The 20011-nt window shown below is 41.2% G+C and overlaps 1 protein-coding gene across 1 annotated transcript; it reads left to right on the top strand.

Moving 5' to 3' along the window:
* Positions 1-5422: 5422 nt before the first annotated feature.
* LOC138958734 (uncharacterized) lies at positions 5423-17690 on the top strand. The gene is made up of 4 exons (XM_070330007.1): positions 5423-6283; positions 12715-12855; positions 15029-16050; positions 16328-17690. The coding sequence occupies exons 1-3, from the start codon at positions 6085-6087 to the stop codon at positions 16033-16035; spliced, it is 1347 nt and encodes a 448-aa protein (XP_070186108.1). The 5' UTR covers positions 5423-6084; the 3' UTR covers positions 16036-16050; positions 16328-17690.
* The last annotated feature ends 2321 nt before the right edge of the window (positions 17691-20011 follow it).

The following is a 20011-nucleotide window of genomic DNA, read 5'->3' as shown; positions in this document are numbered from 1 at the left end:
TTTAATGTGTGTGTGTGTGTGTGTTTTGGGGAGTTTGTTTTGGTTTTTAGTGAGAGGATGGCTGGTGGTTTGGATGGGGTGAAAAGCTGAGTGACACTGTGATTGTGGATAATTAAATTGTTGTTGCTGCTGTCAGTTTCAAGGCACCGTTCCTCTTGCAAACGCCAAGTTTGGCTTACTATTTTATATCTGCATGGGCTCTTACATGAGGTTAGGCCATCTATACACTTTGATACATACCAAACATTTACATTCTGACTGGGTCATGTGCAAAGTTGGAATGTTTGAATGAATACATTTTGCGGATTGATGCCAGTAGAAGTTAAACAAATTAATTGATCAAACATTCCAACACTTCAAAGTAAACACACGTGTTTTTGACAGCTGGTATATGTTAAAGTGGAGGGATGGTTTTATTCCACGTGAAGCCTGCATGCCACATCTGAGACGTTGAGCGAAATCGTTTACACAAAATATGCAATCATTGTTTATCATCATTTAAATTAAAACGTTCATACACAATGACACAACAAATGTTGTCGGAAACTCAAAAGAACACATGAAAGAATAAAAGATGATAAATGCAGCAAAACGCGCCACTTGTACAGAGTGGGTTACAATTTCATTCTTTGTTTAATTTAGCCTTCACATTTCCCTTATCATATCTTATATTTTAACATCGTTCTGCTCTTGTCAGCTTGAAATGTTTGCAGTTTTTACTCACGAAACAGGTTAGTCTTCTGAAGTCAGTGCAACATCAAAGCTAAAATTTCACACATGAGATGCATTTTGATGATCAGCTCTACCATACCGAAGCAATGCATTTAAACTGGCGCAGATTAATTTTCAAATGATGTTCAAGCAACAGCTAGCTTCCTTATAGACAGAGTGTCTAAGTTACAAAAACCTCTGTTTCTTTGCTTGCTTAGAAGAACTTCTCAGAGTGTTTGCGGCATTCATCAAACAAGATCATACACATTAAAATATTGTCACTTCCTACTCATTGAATAATGTATTCATTGTATCTAATTATTCATGTTAAAGACCAGCACAAAATTGCAATCATTTAAATATGTCACTGACATAAAGTATTCTACCCGATCTGGAAAAAAGGAAGAAAATCATAGGTGAATGATTCAAATCACTGATGATGTCTTGTAATTCGGTAGTGTTTCCAGTTAATCTTTTCTCTTTACATCTCACAATTCTTTTACTAGTTTATTTTGCAAGTAGAACACCAGGCCAACACATTGTTGGCTCCTTTTGTATGACATCACACATTTTCAAGGATTTGCTTGCTAACTTGCTTGTTTCTTAATTTGTTTAATGATCGCTCCAAATTACATTCCTTCCTTTATCTGGCACTCTTGTTCTCAACTTTGTCCCTCCCTCTTAGCGGTTTAGAGAGAGAGGGAGAGAGTGAGTGTGTGTGTGTGTGTGTTGGTGTGTTAGTGTGTGCGTATGCCTGTGTGTGTGAGAGAGAGAGAGAGAGAGAGAGAGAGAGAGAGATAGAGACTGAGAGAAAGAGAGAGAGAGAGAGTTGATCTATTGTCTTGATTCCCTCATTCAATTTTCTTTTGTTGTATAGTGTAGAACTTAGACAGCTTCGTGACATACCTGTGGTGCGGTTTTATGGTCGTTTAACTCTCCATCGGTGAACCATGCAATTATTTCTCTTCAACGATTACTCGGTCTCTACTGACAACTCTAAACTCCACAAAACACGACTTTTTTCAGTTCAGAAATGTCAGTTTCGCTCCCATAAATTGAAACACAAACTTAAATACATCCATGTATACAACTCTCCTGTGTTCACTTTCAAGTGAATAACTATCGTTCTGATATCATTTTAAAGTGAAGCTAAAGAAACCTGGTATCGGCACTGCTGTGCATCTCCTATGATCTCAATGGTATCAAGGCACGGGTCATAGAGATCAATTTAGATCTAGATCTATTTCCGGTTGTGTATTCACACGTCGATGGAAAAGAGTTCGTGTTGTTTTTGTTTTAATTTTTGTCTTTGTCGTTGATCATTGTATACACAAATTACACAAACGTCATCTTGTGAGGGACCAAAAAATATTGAAACTCTCGGATGATTTTTTTGTGTGGTATCAACCTCGACCTACGGTCTCGGTTGATACCACAAAAAAATCATCCTCGAGTTTCAATATTTTTCGGTCCCTCACTCGATGACGTTGTGTAATCTCTATGTATACAACTCTCCTGTGTTCACTTTCAAGTGAATAACTATCGTTCTGATATCATTTTAAAGTGAAGCTAAAGAAACCTGGTATCGGCACTGCTGTGCATCTCCTATGATCTCAATGGTATCAAGGCACGGGTCATAGAGATCAATTTAGATCTAGATCTATTTCCGGTTGTGTTATTTTCCTTCCACCATTCCTCGATGGAAAAGAGTTCGTGTTGTTTTTGTTTTAATTTTTGTCTTTGTCGTTGATCATTGTATACACAAATTACACAAACGTCATCTTGTGAGGGACCAAAAAATATTGAAACTCTCGGATGATTTTTTTGTGTGGTATCAACCTCGACCTACGGTCTCGGTTGATACCACAAAAAAATCATCCTCGAGTTTCAATATTTTTCGGTCCCTCACTCGATGACGTTGTGTAATCTCTATACATCATTGTCTGTTACAAAGTTCCAGCTTTACTTTAAAATGCACAATCAGTATGAGGGACACGGACCTATTCCCAGTACATACCGACTGAGCCATCACTCAAATCTTCGACGAAACTGACTCAGCCTATATGCTGCGTACATCTACCCGGTCGGGCAGTTTTAGCTCTCGTAATGTGCGGAAGAACTGAGAGAAACATTTGCGTTCTGCTTATGTTTGTTTTGTTTGCTCGCCAAAATAATATTGCATCGATCAACTACTCAAGTTCGCACTGTTACCATGCTCCCAATCCCATGCTGGTTTGTTTACCACTTTCGAAGGTGAAGAGTTCACCGCGCCTGCGCAGTGACGGGGATTCCCCGTGACGTCACTTGAAAGTTATGACCTACTCTTTTTGTTGGTAACTAAGTAGTCTCGACCAAGTTCGCTCTCATGCATTGCAGACTGACTAAATCTGTAGTTACGAACTGCGTAGTTCGAACCTACGTTTAGTTGCTAACTATAATAGTCTCCATTCATGCATTCCACTACAGAAATGTCGTCTACCCAGAAGCTCTGCAGTAGATGGTAGGTACGACTACTGTCTGTGTGTGTATCTGTGTGTCTGTCTGTTCGCGATGCACTGCAAAAGATCTCGACGGATCTGCATCAAATTTTGTGGGCATATTCAGGTGGACCCCGGGCACAAACTGGTCGATGAAAATTTTCAACACGTGCTCTAAGCCGGCAAACCACCACGCTGCATACTCTGTCTCGCGATCCACCCGGCGAAGCCGGTCATTCATCTAGTATAATATATATATAGATTTTGTTTGGCCGGGGTTGACAGACAAAAAGTATGTATGGTGTCTTGAGCCGGCTCCGTTGACTGAAATAACCTTTGAAATCCTCATGCAAGCACGCCGCTGTCACGGGCGGTAGTTAGTTTCAAACAACCATAGCGCTCATTACCAAATCATTGCAAATTTGCGATAATGTTCGTTAAATGTCGTTCTATTGTCACCGTGAGCAAACACACACAAAAAAAGAAGAAAAAAAAAGAAGAAAAGAAAAAGAAGAAAAAAAAGAAGAAAAAAAGACATTTATGCAGTCTGACAGGGACAGTTTCCATGGTGACTGATACAAGATTCAAGAATCACCCACGTAAGTGTGTGTGTGTGTGTGAATAACATATATCGCAAAACCGGTGAAATGTCTTTATATTTCAGATTTGTTGTGTGAAGTGTACGCCGTCGTCAGCCTATTTTAAAGATCCCCGTGTCATCCGGAATCTGCAAAACGAAGCTTGTTGCGTACATTTGATTATTCATACGAAAAAAAGGTTTTGTATATCAAACTAACGCACGCAAACACGCACGCACGCACGTACGCACGCACGAATGCACTCACGCACGCACACTCACACGCACGAACACGCACACACACACAAACACACACACACACACACACACACACACACACACACACGCTCACCACACTGAAGTTTAAGTTGCCATCTCATAATGTGTTTGTTGTGAATTTGGTTCGTGTACTTGTGGATCGATGCCTTGTATTTTACTTCATTAAACTTTCTGATAATTATTGTATCTTGTTTTTCTTGATTTATTTTTTATTTGGGAAGTGTAGAACACGATTTGTTTTGGGTTATCATTTTGAACTTTTAAAAACGTCAAGGTTGTGTAAAGCATAAGAAATCGAATACTGCAAGTCTTGTGCCTATGGACATTTTTATATTTAGTCAAGTTTTGACTAAATATTTTAACATCGAGGGGGAATCGAAACGAGGGTCGTGGTGTATGTGCGTGTGTGCGTGTGTGTGTCTGTGTGTGTGTGTAGAGCGATTCAGACTAAACTACTGGACCGATCTTTATGAAATTTGACATGAGAGTTCCTGGGTATGAAATCCCCGAACGTTTTTTTCATTTTTTTGATAAATGTCTTTGATGACGTCATATCCGGCTTTTCGTGAAAGTTGAGGCGGCACTGTCACGCCCTCATTTTTCAACCAAATTGGTTGAAATTTTGGTCAAGTAATCTTCGACGAAGCCCGGACTTCGGTATTGCACTTCAGCTTGGTGGCTTAAAAATTAATTAATGACTTTGGTCATTAAAAATCTGAAAATTGTAAAAAAAAATAAAAATTTATAAAACGATCCAAATTTACGTTTATCTTATTCTCTATCATTTGTTGATTCCAAAAACATATAAATATGTTATATTCGGATTAAAAACAAGCTCTGAAAATTAAATATATAAAAATTATTATCAAAATTAAATTGTCCAAATCAATTTAAAAACACTTTCATCTTATTCCTTGTCGGTTCCTGATTCCAAAAACATATAGATATGATATGTTTGGATTAAAAACACGCTCAGAAAGTTAAAACAAAGAGAGGTACAGAAAAGCGTGCTATCCTTCTTAGCGCAACTACTACCCCGCTCTTCTTGTCAATTTCACTGCCTTTGCCATGAGCGGTGGACTGACGATGCTACGAGTATACGATCTTGCTGAAAAATTGCGTTGCGTTCAGTTTCATTCTGTGAGTTCGACAGCTACTTGACTAAATGTTGTATTTTCGCCTTACGCGACTTGTTTTTTTTTATGACACATTACGTTCCCATTGCCTCCGAGTTAAGTCAAGCGTGAAACAACATTCGCTTCACGTCATGATTTGCATTTATACAAACTAAAATTGACATGATTAGATCCTGAAAACGCCCTTTGCATTAAATAAGAATGAGAGAGACGTACAATTGAAAAGCAATCGGAGGCGATTTTTGTAGAACCTAAAATTGATGGGACAAAATTTAAGCCAGTCATCCTTCAGTTTTGAGTGGCAGACGAAAGGCCTGTTTCTCGCATTTTACGTGCGGTTTGTATGAGTTCGCACGTGAAAATTACTCGCATTTCAGACATACTGGAACGTCGGTGGTCATTTTAAAAGGGACATTTGTACGCGACAGACGTGTTGTGCACTGCTTGAAAGAGTGCAAAGGCAATGGGAAAAATATCATTCAAAGTTTGACAAGTGGACATCGGAAACACGCATTTTTTTCAATGTTGAAGGACTCGGTTGATATTGTTGATACTACTGGTTTTCTCGCTGAATCATACGACAGGAAAGATTCTTAGCTTTGGTTGCGTTTTTCATTTTGTTGTTGGGCATTTGGCATTTTTTGTTGGAACTAGGGTATAATTCAATACCAAAATAAAAATAAAAGTGTTATTCTTGAGCTATTCTGTGATTGTCACTGCTACCAGTAAGGAGAAGAAAACCGTAGACAAAAAGAAGAGAAGAAAACAGAGAGATCGAGAGAAAGAACATCTACAAGCCAGACGATTGGACATAACCGTCTTCACCTTCACCAACACGGCAACACGTACAACAGTAAACTTTCACTCCACCATCGTCATTTTTTGTTTGAACTGACCAACAAAAATGGACAGGTATGTGTGGTCCCAGAGGAGCCGAGCTTACCTGTGTGGCGTGGTGTGTCTTGTTCTGGCCACTGTCCTGTACGCCGTTGGACACGTGGCTCCTTATTGGGTTCGTGCTGACCCCTCTCTTAACATCGGAATCTGGTTCCTCTGTCCAGACAATGGGAGCTGCTTCAACCACAGCTTTTCTTCAGACGAAGGTAACGGTTTTTGTTTTGTTTTTCTTAGGCGGGGGGTGGGGGGATGAGTGGGTGTTATACATGAATGTGTGTGTGTGTGTGTGTGTGTGTGTGATTGTGTGTGTGTGTGTGTGTGTGTTTCTTCTAATTTTCATTGACGATGACAAGTGTTGTCGTCGTGTACAGTTTTCGGGTAACTTCCCTTCTCTTGATAAAAACAGACGAAGGTGTACCCCCTGTATTGCCTTTTTAGTTAAACGATTACCGTCACAGGCAATATTTCCATGATAACAGTGCCAGTGGTGATCAGTGTTTTGGCCAATGTCATGGGTGGGATTATTCCGGCATATGCCGGAAATCCGGATTCGTAATGTCTGTGGTGACGGTTTTTTTGGTTGTTAATTATACAAATCCTTCAGCGTCTGGGGGCTCCCAGACCCCCCCCCCCCCCCCTTAGAATTCTTCAGGATTCATGACAGTTTTCAGTCCCACCGATGCAATGTGAGTAAAACATACACAACAAGTGTGCCAACTCGAAGATTAATGTCCCGATTGCTAAACATTCTTCTGTAATGTTTTTTTTCCAAGTAAACATCTTGTATACTATTGTCAGTCAGCTTGCAGCACTTCTTTTCAAATCTGCAAGCCTGTTTTTCCTATTATTATTAAGAAAAAAAAATCTTTTTAAACATTTAGTCAAGTTTTGACTTACTGTTTTCCGATAGACCAGTACCACGGTGTGTCAACTGAATCCGTTTATACACCGGATGTTTCGGTTCGTCCGCAGGATGTTTCCGTTCATACAGCCTCCTTTTCGGCACTTGCTTGGGGAAAAAAACGTGGCGGTAAGTCGTGTGGGCAGCGCGCTTTTCTGATATTGCAAGAATAAGGTAGCTAATTGGTTGGGCTATGGTGTACGATAAGTACCAATGTGCTAGTAATCCTCATGATAACACACGCGGGCCGAACGTGGCAGAATTGCCTGATTTTTTAACATTTTTTTGTTTTTCTAGCTCTATTAAAAATTACTATTATCGAATCTGACCCCTGATTTGCACATGATCACCAAAACCATTGCCTGTTACGACATTTCGCTTGAACAGAAGTTTATAGAAACCCATGGCTTCTGTACAATCACTTGTCTTTTGAAAACATGCAGATTCCGTTCATACACCATGTTTCCGTTCGTACAAAAGTGCATGTTTCCGTTCGTACTAACAGCGCTTCCGTTCGTACACATTCGTTAGATCAGAGTAAAACAGGCCCCCACTACAAGTTCTGTGTGTTCCAATGGTCGTCAGATAGCACACATTTGTTCGTCAAAATCAGTACGAACGGACACAAAACTGTTTTTTGCAAATTCAATTCATCTTATGGTTCACATAGGTCCAATATCACACGCATTCGTACTTTGTGCTATCTGACGACTATTGTCTTTTATGACGTCATATCCGTCTTTTTGCAAAAATCAGAGAGAGAGAGAGAGAGAGAGAGAGAGAGAGAGAGAGAGAGAGAGAGAGAGAGAGAGAGAGAGAGAGAGAAAGACAGAGATGGAGAGACAGACAGACAGCCGGACATTCGCCTTCAGAGTAGGACACATAAAGCGTTGGTCTGTATGATTGCGTCACTCCGTCACTTGCGTCAACCACAAACCAGGTGTCCAGGAAAGGAAATAAAGCACATGAAACTGTTTGACAAACATTCCGCAAAGGATCCGGCACACACGCATTGACCATCGATCACGTCCAGCCCATGCGTTGACCACCACGAAGGTTTATTCTTCACGATTGAGATCGCTGCTTTAGGCCAAAAAGAAAAATATGTCTGTTTCCGGTAACCCGACCGACCCTATTTTTAAGCGCCGACCCTAAAGTGTTTTTTTTTGCTTTTCGCACAAAAAAACCAAAAAAAAAACAAAAAAAAAACCCGAAGTCAAGTATACTTTATTAAGTTTCAATATATCTAGGTCAAAAACATGTGCTAAATAATTGTAAGTAAACTAAGGAAGCGTTAAAAAAAAAAAACCCACGTAAAAAGACGTTAACAAAACGTAAGAAAGAACAAGTCGCGTAAGGCGAAATTACAACATTTAGTCAAGCTGTCGAACTAACAGAATGAAACTGAACTCACTGCATTTTTACAGCAAGAGCGTATACTCGTAGCATCGTCAGTCCACCGCTCGATGCAAAGGCAGTGAAATTGACAAGAAGAGCGGGGTAGTAGTTGCGCTGAGAAGGATAGCACGCTTTTCTTTATCTCTATTCTTTTTAACTTTCTGAGCGTGTTTTTAATCCAAACATATCACATCTATATGTTTTTGGAATCAGGAACCCACAAGGAATAAGATGAAATTGTTTTTAAATCGATTTCGGAAATTTTATTTTAATAATAATTTTTATATTTTTAATTTTCAGAGCTTGCTTTTAATCCGAATATAACATATTTATATGTTTTTAGAATCAGAAAATCATGGAGAATAAGATAAACGTAAATTTAGATCGTTTTAAAAACATTGTTTTTTTTTACAATTTTCAGATTTTTAATGACCAATGTCATAAATTGATTTTTAGGCCACCAAGCTGAAATGCAATACCGAAATCCGGCCTTTGTCGAAGATTGCTGGGCGAAAATTTCAATCAATTTGATTAAAAAATGAGGGTGTGACAGTGCCCCCTCAACTTTTACAAAAAGCCGGATATGACGTCATCAAAGGTATTTATCGGAAAAAAGAAAAAAACGTCCGGGGATATCATTCCCAGGAACTCTCATGTAAAATTTCATAAAGATCGGTCCAGTAGTTTGGTCTGAATCGCTCTACACACACACACGCACAGACAGACAGACAGACAGACAGACACACACACACACAGATACACACACACACACACACACACACACACACACACACACACACACACACACACATACACACACATACACCACGACCCTCGTCTCGATTCCCCCTCTACGTTAAAACATTTAGTCAAAACTTGACTAAATGTAAAAACAAGTCGCGTCAGGCGAAAATACAACATTTAGTCAAGCTCAGTCGAACTCACAGAATGAAACTGAACGCACTGCATTGTTTTCACAATGACCGTAGTCCGCCGCTTGTGCAAAACGGAGTGAAACTGACAAGCCTGTTCAGCGCTGTAGTGGTTTCGCTGTGCTGCATAGCACGCTTTTCTGTACCTCTCTTCGTTTTAACTTTCTGAGCGTGTTTTTAATCCAAACATATATCTATATGTTTTTGGAATCAGGAACCGACAAGGAATAAGACGAAATTGTTTTTAAATCGATTTCGGAAATTTAATTTTAATCATAATTTTTATATTTTTAATTTTCAGAGCTTGTTTTTAATCCAAATATAACATATTTATATATTTTTGGAATCAGAAAATGACGAAGAATAAGATAAAATTATTTTTGGATCGTTTAATAAAAACATAATTTTAATTACAAATTTCCGATTTTTAATGACCAAACTCACTCATTAGTTTTTAAGCCACCAAGCTGAAATGCAATACCAAACCCCGGCCTTCGTCGAAGATTGATTTGCCAAAATTTCAATCAATTTGATTGAAAAATGAGGGTGTGACAGTGCCGCCTCAACTTTTACAAAAAGCCGGATATGACGTCATCAAAGGTATTTATCGAAAAAAAGGAAAAAAACCGCCCGGGGATATCATTCCCAGAAACTCTCATGTAAAATTTCATAAAGATCGGTCCAGTAGTTTAGTCTGAATCGCTCTACACACACACACGCACAGACAGACAGACAGACAGACAGACAGACAGACAGACACACACACACACATACACCACGACCCTCGTCTCGATTCCCCTTCTATGTTAAAACATTTAGTCAAAACTTGACTAAATGTAAAAAGAAAAAAAAAAGAAAAAAAAAGACCGACCGACCCTATTTTTTTTCGGCGATGTTACCGGAAACAGACATATTTTTCTTGTTGGCCTTATTGCACTCTTTGACTGCAATTTATGTTCCTTATATGGTGAAACGCGTCTTAAATGTTTTAACATAGAGGGAGAATCGAGACGAGGTTCGTGGTGTGTGTGTGTGTGTGTGTGTGTGTGTGTGTGTGTGTGTGTGTGTGTGTGTGTGTGTGTGTGTGCGTGTGTGGTGTGTGTGTGTGTGTGTGTCTGTGCGTGTGTGTGTGTAGAGCGATTCAGAGCAAACTACTGGACCGATCTTTATGTAATTTGACAGAGTTCCTGGGTATAATATCCCCAGAATTGTTTTCATTTTTTCGATAAATGTCTTTTATGACGTCATATCCGGCTTTTTGTAAAAGTTGAGGCGGCACTGTCACACCTTCAGTTTTAAATCAAATTGATTGCAATTTTGGCCAAGCAATCTTCGACAAAGGCCGTACTTCGGTATTGCATTTCAGCATAGAGGCTTAAAAATTAATTAATGACTTTGGTCATTAAAAATCTGAAAATTGTATTCAAAATTATTTTTTTTATAAAATGGTCAAAAATTACTTTTATTTTATTCTTCATCATGTTCTGATTCTAAAAACATAAATATGTTATATTCGGATTAAAAACAAGCTCTCAAAATTAAAAATATAAAAATTATGATTAAAATTAAATTTTCAAAATCGTTTTAAAAACAATTTCCATCTTATTCCTTGTCGTTTCCTGATTCCAAAAACATATAGATGTGATATGTTTGGATTAAAAACACGCTCAGAAAGTTAAAACGAAGAGAGGTACAGTAAAGCGTGCTATGCAGCACAGCGCAACCGCTACCGCGGTAAACAGGCTCGTCACTTTCACTACCTTTTGCACTAGCGGCGGACTACTGTCATTGTGAAAAAATGCAGTGCGTTCAGTTTCATTCTGTGAGTTCCAAAGCTTGACTAAATGTTGTAATTTTGCCTTACGCGACTGGTTTAATTTCCATATAAGGTAAAAGGTTGTATTAAGCTTTGGACAAACCGGCGAAAGCAGGCTGTATTCCTTATTCGGCACTTTTACCTTATGTATTCTTATCGGTATGCGTTTCAAGATCGTTTTTTTTACACGCTCGATGTGTTTGTTTGTTTGTTTGTTTGTGTTCGCATATAGATCTCAAGAATGAACGGACCGATCGTCACCAAACTTGGTGAACAGGTTCTATACATTCCTGAGACGGTCCTTACAAAAATTGGGACCAGTCAAACACACGGTTAGGGAGTTATTGGTGGATTAAAATTATACAAGGACTTATAGAGGGACATCTTCATGTTCAAAGGGAAATAACCATTCTCACTCAGTCACTGCCACCAACTGAGAAGGTTATTTCCCTTTGACGGGGGTGTTTTTCCTACCTCGTAGGAATTTCTTGTTTTTTTTACATTTAGTCAAGTTTTGACTACATGTTTTAACATTGGCGAGGAATCGAGACGAGGGTGGTGGTGTATGTGCACGCGCGCGCGTGTGTGCGCGTGTGTGTGTGTGTGTGTAGAGACATCTACTGGGCCGATCTTCATGAAATTTCACATGAGAGTTCCTGGGTATGATATCCCCAGACGTGTTTATTCATTTTGTCGATAAATGTCTTTGATGACGTCATATCCGGCTTTTTGTGAAAGTTGAGGCAGCAATGTCACTTCCTAATTTTGTAATCAAATTGATTGACATTTTCATCAAGCAATCTTCGACGGAGTCCGGACTACGAGATTGAAGTTCAGCTCGGCAGCGTAAAAATGGTCATTAAATTTGTCATTAAAATCGAATGTTCAGTAACAGATTTAAAATTGATTGCATCGTATTCCTCAATTTCTTCTGAATTCAAAAATATATACATATGTCATGCTTACTCTTAAAATGTGCTCAGAATGACAGAAAATAAGTTAAGTAAGTACTGCGTGCGCATGCTACGCGGAGACGAGCGTGACCCGTCCCGGTCTTTGAGTGTGGTTCGTCGAGACTTCTTAATATAGTCTCGGCGATGACTGTTTTTTGTGTGTTAATCTGTTACTTTGATGCCGACAGCTTTACTAAATGTTTTTATATCGCTTCACGCGACTTGTTACATTTTACCGGGTTCACCGCATACTTTAACCAGATTAAAACAGAAGCTGAGAAATATTCAGTGGAATGATCGGACTAGTTTGAAGCGCGGTCTTACAAAAATTGCACATTGTGAACATGCTTCCTGAGGCCCTGTCTGGGATGTAAATAGACGAAGTATTGAGTCCAAAAAACCAACATCACAGTGTGGCAAGCCTCAACCCCCGTAAGTGCCCCACTAAGCAAAGAAAGTCTCTCGGGATTCCTATTGTGAGTTAAAAATAGGACATTGTGTAATCTTTTATGTACTACGTCACGATGTGTTGAAAACTGGTTACAGAAAGTGTTTAAAAGTGGAACACTTCAATTTAGAGTGCACCAACATAAACTTTCTCTTAGTACACCGTTGACAATTATTTGTATCGCTGCAGATTACCTAAAGGCAACACGCATTTTGCAAGTGCTGGGCCTTGTTGGTATGGTAGGGGCCATTGGAGTTGCAATCTTCTACAACTGTCGCCGTAAACATCTGGGTTCTTCTTTCGTCCTTGAAGTTGTGATAACCTTGTCCGGTAAGTACCAGTCAGCATGATACAACATTAAATACAAGATTGTTTGGTTATCTACTATTTAAAGGCATTAGTTTGGAGACACCTACCATGTGGTCGTTCTTGCTGGGGATAGAAAGGGGTGTACCACCTGCGGGGGATAGAGTCAGCCGTACCACGATCCAGGGCGTGGTGTTCGACAATAAGGTACTTGTGTTTTCCGCAAAGTGTGCGCGGTTACGTCCCTTATCCATTCAACGTTGTTTTGGTGTGTTGTTGTTGTTGCAGAAATATATATCGGCCGCCGTCTTGTTTTCGATACGAACAGTTTCCCGTCTCGGTTTTTTTTTAACAAAACGAATGGAAGCAAGCAACAAAACGCTGTATACTTACTTACCTACTTACCTACTTACTTACTGACTGACAGACTGACAGTCTGACTGACTGACTGACTTACTCACTTCTGTTTTGTTTCTATAGCCTTACTGGGGGTTGTTTTGAAAAATCTTCCCTGTAACTATCCAGCAAACATCAATAAAAGCAAGCATTCAAAATCTTTGTGCTGCCTGTTCATTGATATATTTGATAATTTGTATCTATCTACGTTACGTTACAGCCCTATGATAGGGTTGTTTTGAAACACTTAGTCCTCTGCTTTCTTCCACATAATCAATCAAGCAAAAGGAAACACAGAAAAAACAAACACATTGTGTTCTTTTTCGATTTCATTCATGTATTTTTATTTATTTATTAAGGAGATTTCTATCGCGCATAACTAAAAGCACTAAAGTACTATTTTGAGTTGTTTTGAAAATCTTGCTCGCTTGGTATGCCCGAGTAAGCAAGTGAGCAAGTGTGTGCGGACAAGCAAGCACATTACTACCCTGTACTTTTTAAAACGGTCCCGTTTTATCACGTATTTCGGTCTCGAATAGAATCAACTGCTGAGACCGGCACGGTTGGCCTAGTGGTAAGGCATCCGCCCCGTGATCGGGAGGTCGTGGGTTCGAACCCCGGCCGGGTCATACCTAAGACTTTAAAATTGGCAATCTAGTGGCTGCTCCGCCTGGCGTCTGGCATTATGGGGTTAGTGCTAGGACTGGTTGGTCCGGTGTCAGAATAATGTGACTGGGTGAGACATGAAGCCTGTGCTGCGACTTCTGCAACTCCAAATGCTATGATATTTGGTGAACTTGGAAGATATCCACTAGATGTTAATATGAAATGTAGAATGCTTTGCTATTGGTATAAACTGATTAGTCCTATTCATAAAAATAAATTTTCAAGTATTGTGTATTGCTTTACTTATAAATTGTATATCAACAAGATGATTGAATCTAATTATTTATGTTTTATTGAAAAAACCTTAAATGAAATTGGTCTCTCTGGCCTTTGGACTTTTCAAGAAAATGTTCAATACTCAAGCGCATGGTTTAAAAGGAAAGTAAAAAGAAGCTTGTATGACCAGTATATCCATAAATGGTTTACAGAAATTGGAAAAAAAAAATGTTTTGGAACTATCGAATGTTTAAAGATATTTTTGCAAGTGAAGAATATGTCACACACCTGACATATCAGCAATGTGTTTCAATGATGAAGTTTAGAACATTAAACAACAATTCGCCTGTACAGAAAGAACGATATCTTAACATCCCGAGGTCAGAAAGAACTTGCACCAAATGTGTATCACAAGACATAGGAGATGAATTCCATTATTTATTTGTCTGTGATTTTTTCAAAGAAGAAAGAGCTGAGTTGTTACCACCTTACTATTGGAAAAAACCTAATGCACTTAAATTTAAAAAGTTGTTTGCTACTAAGAAAAAGAAATTGCAAAAGAATATTTTGGACTTTATTAATAGAATTTGTAACAGTTTTTCATAATTTTTTTAATTTTTTATTATTTTATTTACTATATTAGCATATATCATGATTGTATTGATTGTATTTATTGTTCAAAATGCCCCCATGGGTTATGGACAAATAAAACTTGAACTTGTCTTGTGTGTGGCGCACGTTATATGTCAAAGCAGCACCGCCCTGATATGGCCCTTCGTGGTCCGCTGGGCGTTAAGCAAACAAACAAATTAACTGCTGAAGAGACGATAAACAATAATAACCAACCAATCTCATGTCATTATTGTCTTTAATTTCACACCATCTCAACTCACCTCATCGTATCTTCTGTTCCATACAGCCCTCTTGGGCTTGAGCGGGGCCATGGTGTACCTGGGCTATTCGCGGGAGAGTGTGGAAGCCTTCCAGAGCCTTCACTACGACTGGGCCTTCTATCTCAACGTGGCTGCCTGCATCCTGGCCCTCGTCGCCGCTCTCCTCATCTTCATCCCCAAGATCTGCTGCTGCAACCACGACCACAACCACCACAACGACGACACTGACGCCAAGTCCCTCCAGTCTTCTCACATGCACGGCTCCAGCTACCTGGAGGGAGGGAGGGACCGGGAGGGGACGCTGCCCCGGAGGTACCCTGGTGACCGGAACGCCGGGCCGTACAATCTTGGTTTCTACGGGGGTGGCGGTCCGTACCTGAATGGCGGTTTCAACGATGGGAGGTACGTCGACTGGAACGGGCCTGCATCACTGGTCAGCGGGCCGTACACGGCGTACTACGGCAAAGGTCAGTACGTCCCCTCGCCTTTGTCCCAGGGCCCGTCTCCGCCTCCGCCTCAGCCTCCGCCTCAGCTGCCTTTGGAGGACTACCACAGCGACCGGGAGGATCCCAGCCTCTACGTGGTCAACACCCTGACCCCACGCCCCGGCCTGGTCCAGGTTCTGCCTCGAACCCCTCACACAACCAACCTCACAGCCTACCGTCGCGACGTCAATGAGCTGGAACCCTTACCGCACACCGATGCTGCCGCCAGTGTCTCCTCTCATCGACCCATGCGCACCGCTTCCGGAAATGAGGCGGATCTTGGCGTGGTCAGCAGTCAAAGCATGCCGACAAGAGTCGACTTGGTCAGAAGGGACGCTCCCGCCGTCCGACGCCTGTACGAGGACGGACACCCCCGCTATGGAGGCAGCATGGTCACTCTGCCCCCCCTGGAGATCTTGGTCCCTGCTGGCACCGCCACGCCGCCCACCAACATCATGGAGCTCACCCCGTTCCGCCTACCCCGGGTGGTCATCCGTGGCCACTACGATCCGGTTACCCGAGGGTACCCAGAGTATATGATGATGTAACTTTGGTCAGGTTAGGCAGGGGCGGATCAGTTGCTTTGTAAGGGGGGGGGGGGCACTTTGAATCGAAAGTGAATGTGATGGGCGCGAAGCGGCCGAATTTGCTAGGGGGGTCCGGGGGCATGCTCCCCCGGAAAAAAAATTTGCCCAAAGAAGCAAAATGGTGCCATCTGGTGCCATTTGAACTTAGAAATGGTCATAAAATCAGCATGGAAAAATCTTTTTTTTTTTTTTTTTTTTTTTTCGGGGGGGGGGCACGTGCCCCCTGTGCCCCCCCCTCGTCCGCCCCTGTTAGGTACCTGGGTGTTATGAGGAGGGTGGTACAGGGTACCCTGTGTATATGATTATTTGGGTCAGGTTAGGTATCTGGGTATAACAAGGAGGGTGGTACAGGGTACCCAGTGTATATGATGATCTGGGTCAGGTTAGGTATCTGGGTATAACAAGGAGGGTGGTACAGGGTACCCAGTGTATATGATGATCTGGGTCAGGTTAGGTATCTGGGTTTTACGCGGAGGGTAGTACAGGGTACCCAGAGTATATGATGATGTAACTTTGGTCATGTTAAGTATCTGGGTATTGCGAGGAGGGTGGTCAGGGTACCCAGAGTATATGATGATCTGGATCAAGCTAGGTACCTGGGTATTACGAGGAGGGTGGCACATGGTACCCCTAGTATATGATGATAGAACTTTGGTCAGGTTAGGTACCGAGGGGAGCGTCTTCTGTTTCATTTTTATCGACCGAGGCCGTAGGGTCCCAATGCACGTGAGAATGTCAAGCAATCACGTCATACTTGCAAGTGACCTCAAACGTAAATTGTTGTAACGCTTTTCATCCAGTCTATAATAATAATAATATTAAGAGCTACCATCATATTTGTGAGTTCAGTAAGTTTTTAGCATGTTTCTTTCTTTTTAAGTGTTTTATAACTTGTCCCTGTGCATATTCCGATTACAAAGCTTAGTTGCATATTGACCATGAGTCTTCGCGGTAATTGTCAACATTGATTGGGTCTTTGATAATAAATGATAACAATCGTTGTCCTCGGAAGCACGAATCCAATGCTGTGATGGTTCCACATATCAAACAAATAGCCAGGTTGGCTTTTACTTCGACAATCCACGTAACACCTGAACCATTCACACTTGAAATTGTCAAATATGAAATTTGGTACCCCGTTATTTATGAACGAAAACTTGTGAAAATAATGACAATATTATTATTCATACGTCATGACGAGAGTTCAGTAATTATTGCGAAAATCGTGAAACCACAGGTCGTAAAAGGAAGGGTGCCCAAATAAAGGCACCCCCTCACCTTTGCACGCATGATTCGCGGAGATCAGCGAAACCCGTCATGGTCATTGGGTTTCGGCTAGCCAAACCTCACTCATCACGATGATATCTAATCCGGGGTTTTAATTGTTACACTTTTTGTTTCAGGCCGACAAATTGTGTACATGTTGTTGTGGTTTATTTTTCATTTTATATATTTTGACGTGAGTTGTTTTCTTCTCAAGCTTGTAATGGATTTACAGCGCAGAGCTTTTTTATTTTCTGTACGTATGGAAGCAAGAGATACCATTAGCTTGTTCGTATAGCATGTATGTTTGAAACATTCTTGTTTATGTTCAATAAAAGTATCATGTGGTGTAAGATTTTGACATAATACGAGATATTCAGAGAAAGAGAAAGAGAAAGAAAGAGAGAGAGAGACACACACACACACACACATACACACACATGTATACACACGCACGCGCTGGCGCGAAATTAATCACATAATGTAGGCGTTACTATTTCTTTTTTTAATCCAAACCACGAAGACACTATAAAATCATAAATGTACACACAACATTCTCACACGTTGCCAAAATGGAAGCCCACGTTCCCCCCGCGGGTTAGGGGGAAGAATTTACCGGATGCTCCGCAGCATGTCTAAGAGGCGACTAGCGGATTCTGTTTCTCCTTTTACCCTTGTTAAGTGTTTCTTGTATAGAATATAGTCAATGTTTGTAAAGATTTTAGTCGAGCAGTATGTAAGAAATGTTAAGTCCTTTGTACTGGAAACTTGCATTCTCCCAGTAAGGTCATATATTGTACTACGTTGCAAGCCCCTGGAGCAATTTTTTGATTAGTGCTTTTGTGAACAAGAAACAATTAACAAGTGGCTCTATCCCATCCCCCCCCCTCCCCTCCCCTTTCCCCGTCGCGATATAACCTTGAACGGTTGAAAACGACGTTAAACACCAAATAAACGAAAAGGAAGCCCACGATTGAACAGTTACATGAGTGGTCCACCAGTTAATTGGGTGTCCCACGTCAGTTGTGCAAATGGAGGTACACGTTGGAACAGTTGCATGGGTGGTCTACAAGTTACACAGGTGTCCCACGTTGTGCAAATGGAGGCACACGCTATAACAGGTACATGGGTGGTCTACCAGTTACATGGGTAGTCTACTATCTATATGGTTTTCCCAAGTTGTGCAAATAGAAGCACACGTTGGAACAGTTACACGGGTGGTCTACTATGTACATGTATATATTTTTCCCACGTCGTGCAAATTGAAGCACACGTTGGAACAGTTACAAGGGTGGTCGACCATTTAAATGGGTGTGCCAAAATCGCCCACGGACGTCTCCTACAAGGCCTTGCCTTTGCTGTTGTCAGGAGTGGTATTGGAAGCTTTAGGCGTGACGTCATGCGACATGGCGGACGATGCCTTTGTGGACATGTGAAGGTCCATGGGGTCGATGGAGCTCTGCTCGGTCCACAGATGTGAGAAGCGACGGGAGTAGTCGGAGGATCCTGGGGCCTCCTTTGGCCCCGTCGTCCTCAACGATTTCCCCGCTGCCTTGCCAAAGATGACAATGACGGTTGAAGCGATGACGACGACGACGGTGCCGATGATGGCGAGGTAGAATGACCAAGAGTACGAGGAGTAGAGAATGCTGGAACTGGATTTCGTTTTTCCCATGAAGACGAAGCAGCCGATCATTCCCAAATAAGGCTCCTGTTGATTCATTAAAACGTAACAGTCCAGACATTTTCAAACGTGGAACCATATGTCATACAATTTAATTGATGGTCCATATAGTCCCTGAAGTATCACCTCCTAGACATACAGGGCAAAATGAGTTACAGATTTAAATGTGCAGCGGATGTGTAGCAATACCACCAACCCCACCCACACATACATACGCACACAAAGCACCAGTGACTCCGGACATTCTAGAAATAACTTCATGTCAAAGATACTTTTAGCTCGCCTTGACGCACGCTTTTTTTGTTAATAGACGAATTCTGAAAATAACTCCATCGGGTTTGTTAGGGTTGTGGGTGAGTGACCTATTCTTGCAAAATCTCTGACAAACAAAGGATGGACAAATCCCTAGCGAGGGGTCTGTCGGAAACACGTACTCCGGTCCACGTGTTTGCGACAGAGCCCTCGCTAATACATATAGTGATTGGTCCATCCTTTGTTTGTCGGAGGTTTTGCAAGAAAAGGTCACTCTTCTCAACACCTACAAACCCGAAGGAGTTATTTCCAAAACTAGTCTATTTAAGGACTGTTCAGGGAATTACAGTATTTTGATTTACCCCCCCCCCCTTAACGAACGAATGAACACATCAACTCACCCACCTACCCCCTTGAAGTTCAAGACCTTCAAAAATCTGACAAAACCATGATTTCCACTGTTATACTGCTGTCAGAAAACCTCACCTCATACAATACCCAGCGATTCCTGCACGAGAGGCGTCAGTGAAACAGTTCTCGAAGATGACACAGCTACAGGAGAGGGTGACGCAAATCACGCCCAACGCTTCCAGCACCTGCAGGGCTAGCCACCAACCTGGAGCAGATAATAGGTCAGCTATTCATCTATGTAAAAGCTGTCAATCTATGTCAACTCACAGGCAAGGAATCAATCAAGCAAGCAAGCAAGCACCCAGTCAACACACGAACGAACGAATG

Source organism: Littorina saxatilis, linkage group LG2 (genome assembly GCF_037325665.1).
Source record: "Littorina saxatilis isolate snail1 linkage group LG2, US_GU_Lsax_2.0, whole genome shotgun sequence".
Lineage (NCBI taxonomy): Eukaryota > Metazoa > Mollusca > Gastropoda > Littorinimorpha > Littorinidae > Littorina > Littorina saxatilis.
Note: the sequence above shows the minus strand (reverse complement) of the source record. Positions and strands in the feature narration are given on the sequence as shown.

Bases quoted from the DNA above. Each gene is read 5' to 3' on its own strand.
- LOC138958734 (XM_070330007.1), top strand. From the start codon at position 6,085: ATGGACAGGTATGTGTGGTCCCAGAGGAGCCGAGCTTACCTGTGTGGC. The intron at 6,284-12,714 runs GTAACGGTTTTT...GTATCGCTGCAG, and splicing joins CAGCTTTTCTTCAGACGAAG to ATTACCTAAAGGCAACACGC. The intron at 12,856-15,028 runs GTAAGTACCAGT...TGTTCCATACAG, and splicing joins AGTTGTGATAACCTTGTCCG to CCCTCTTGGGCTTGAGCGGG.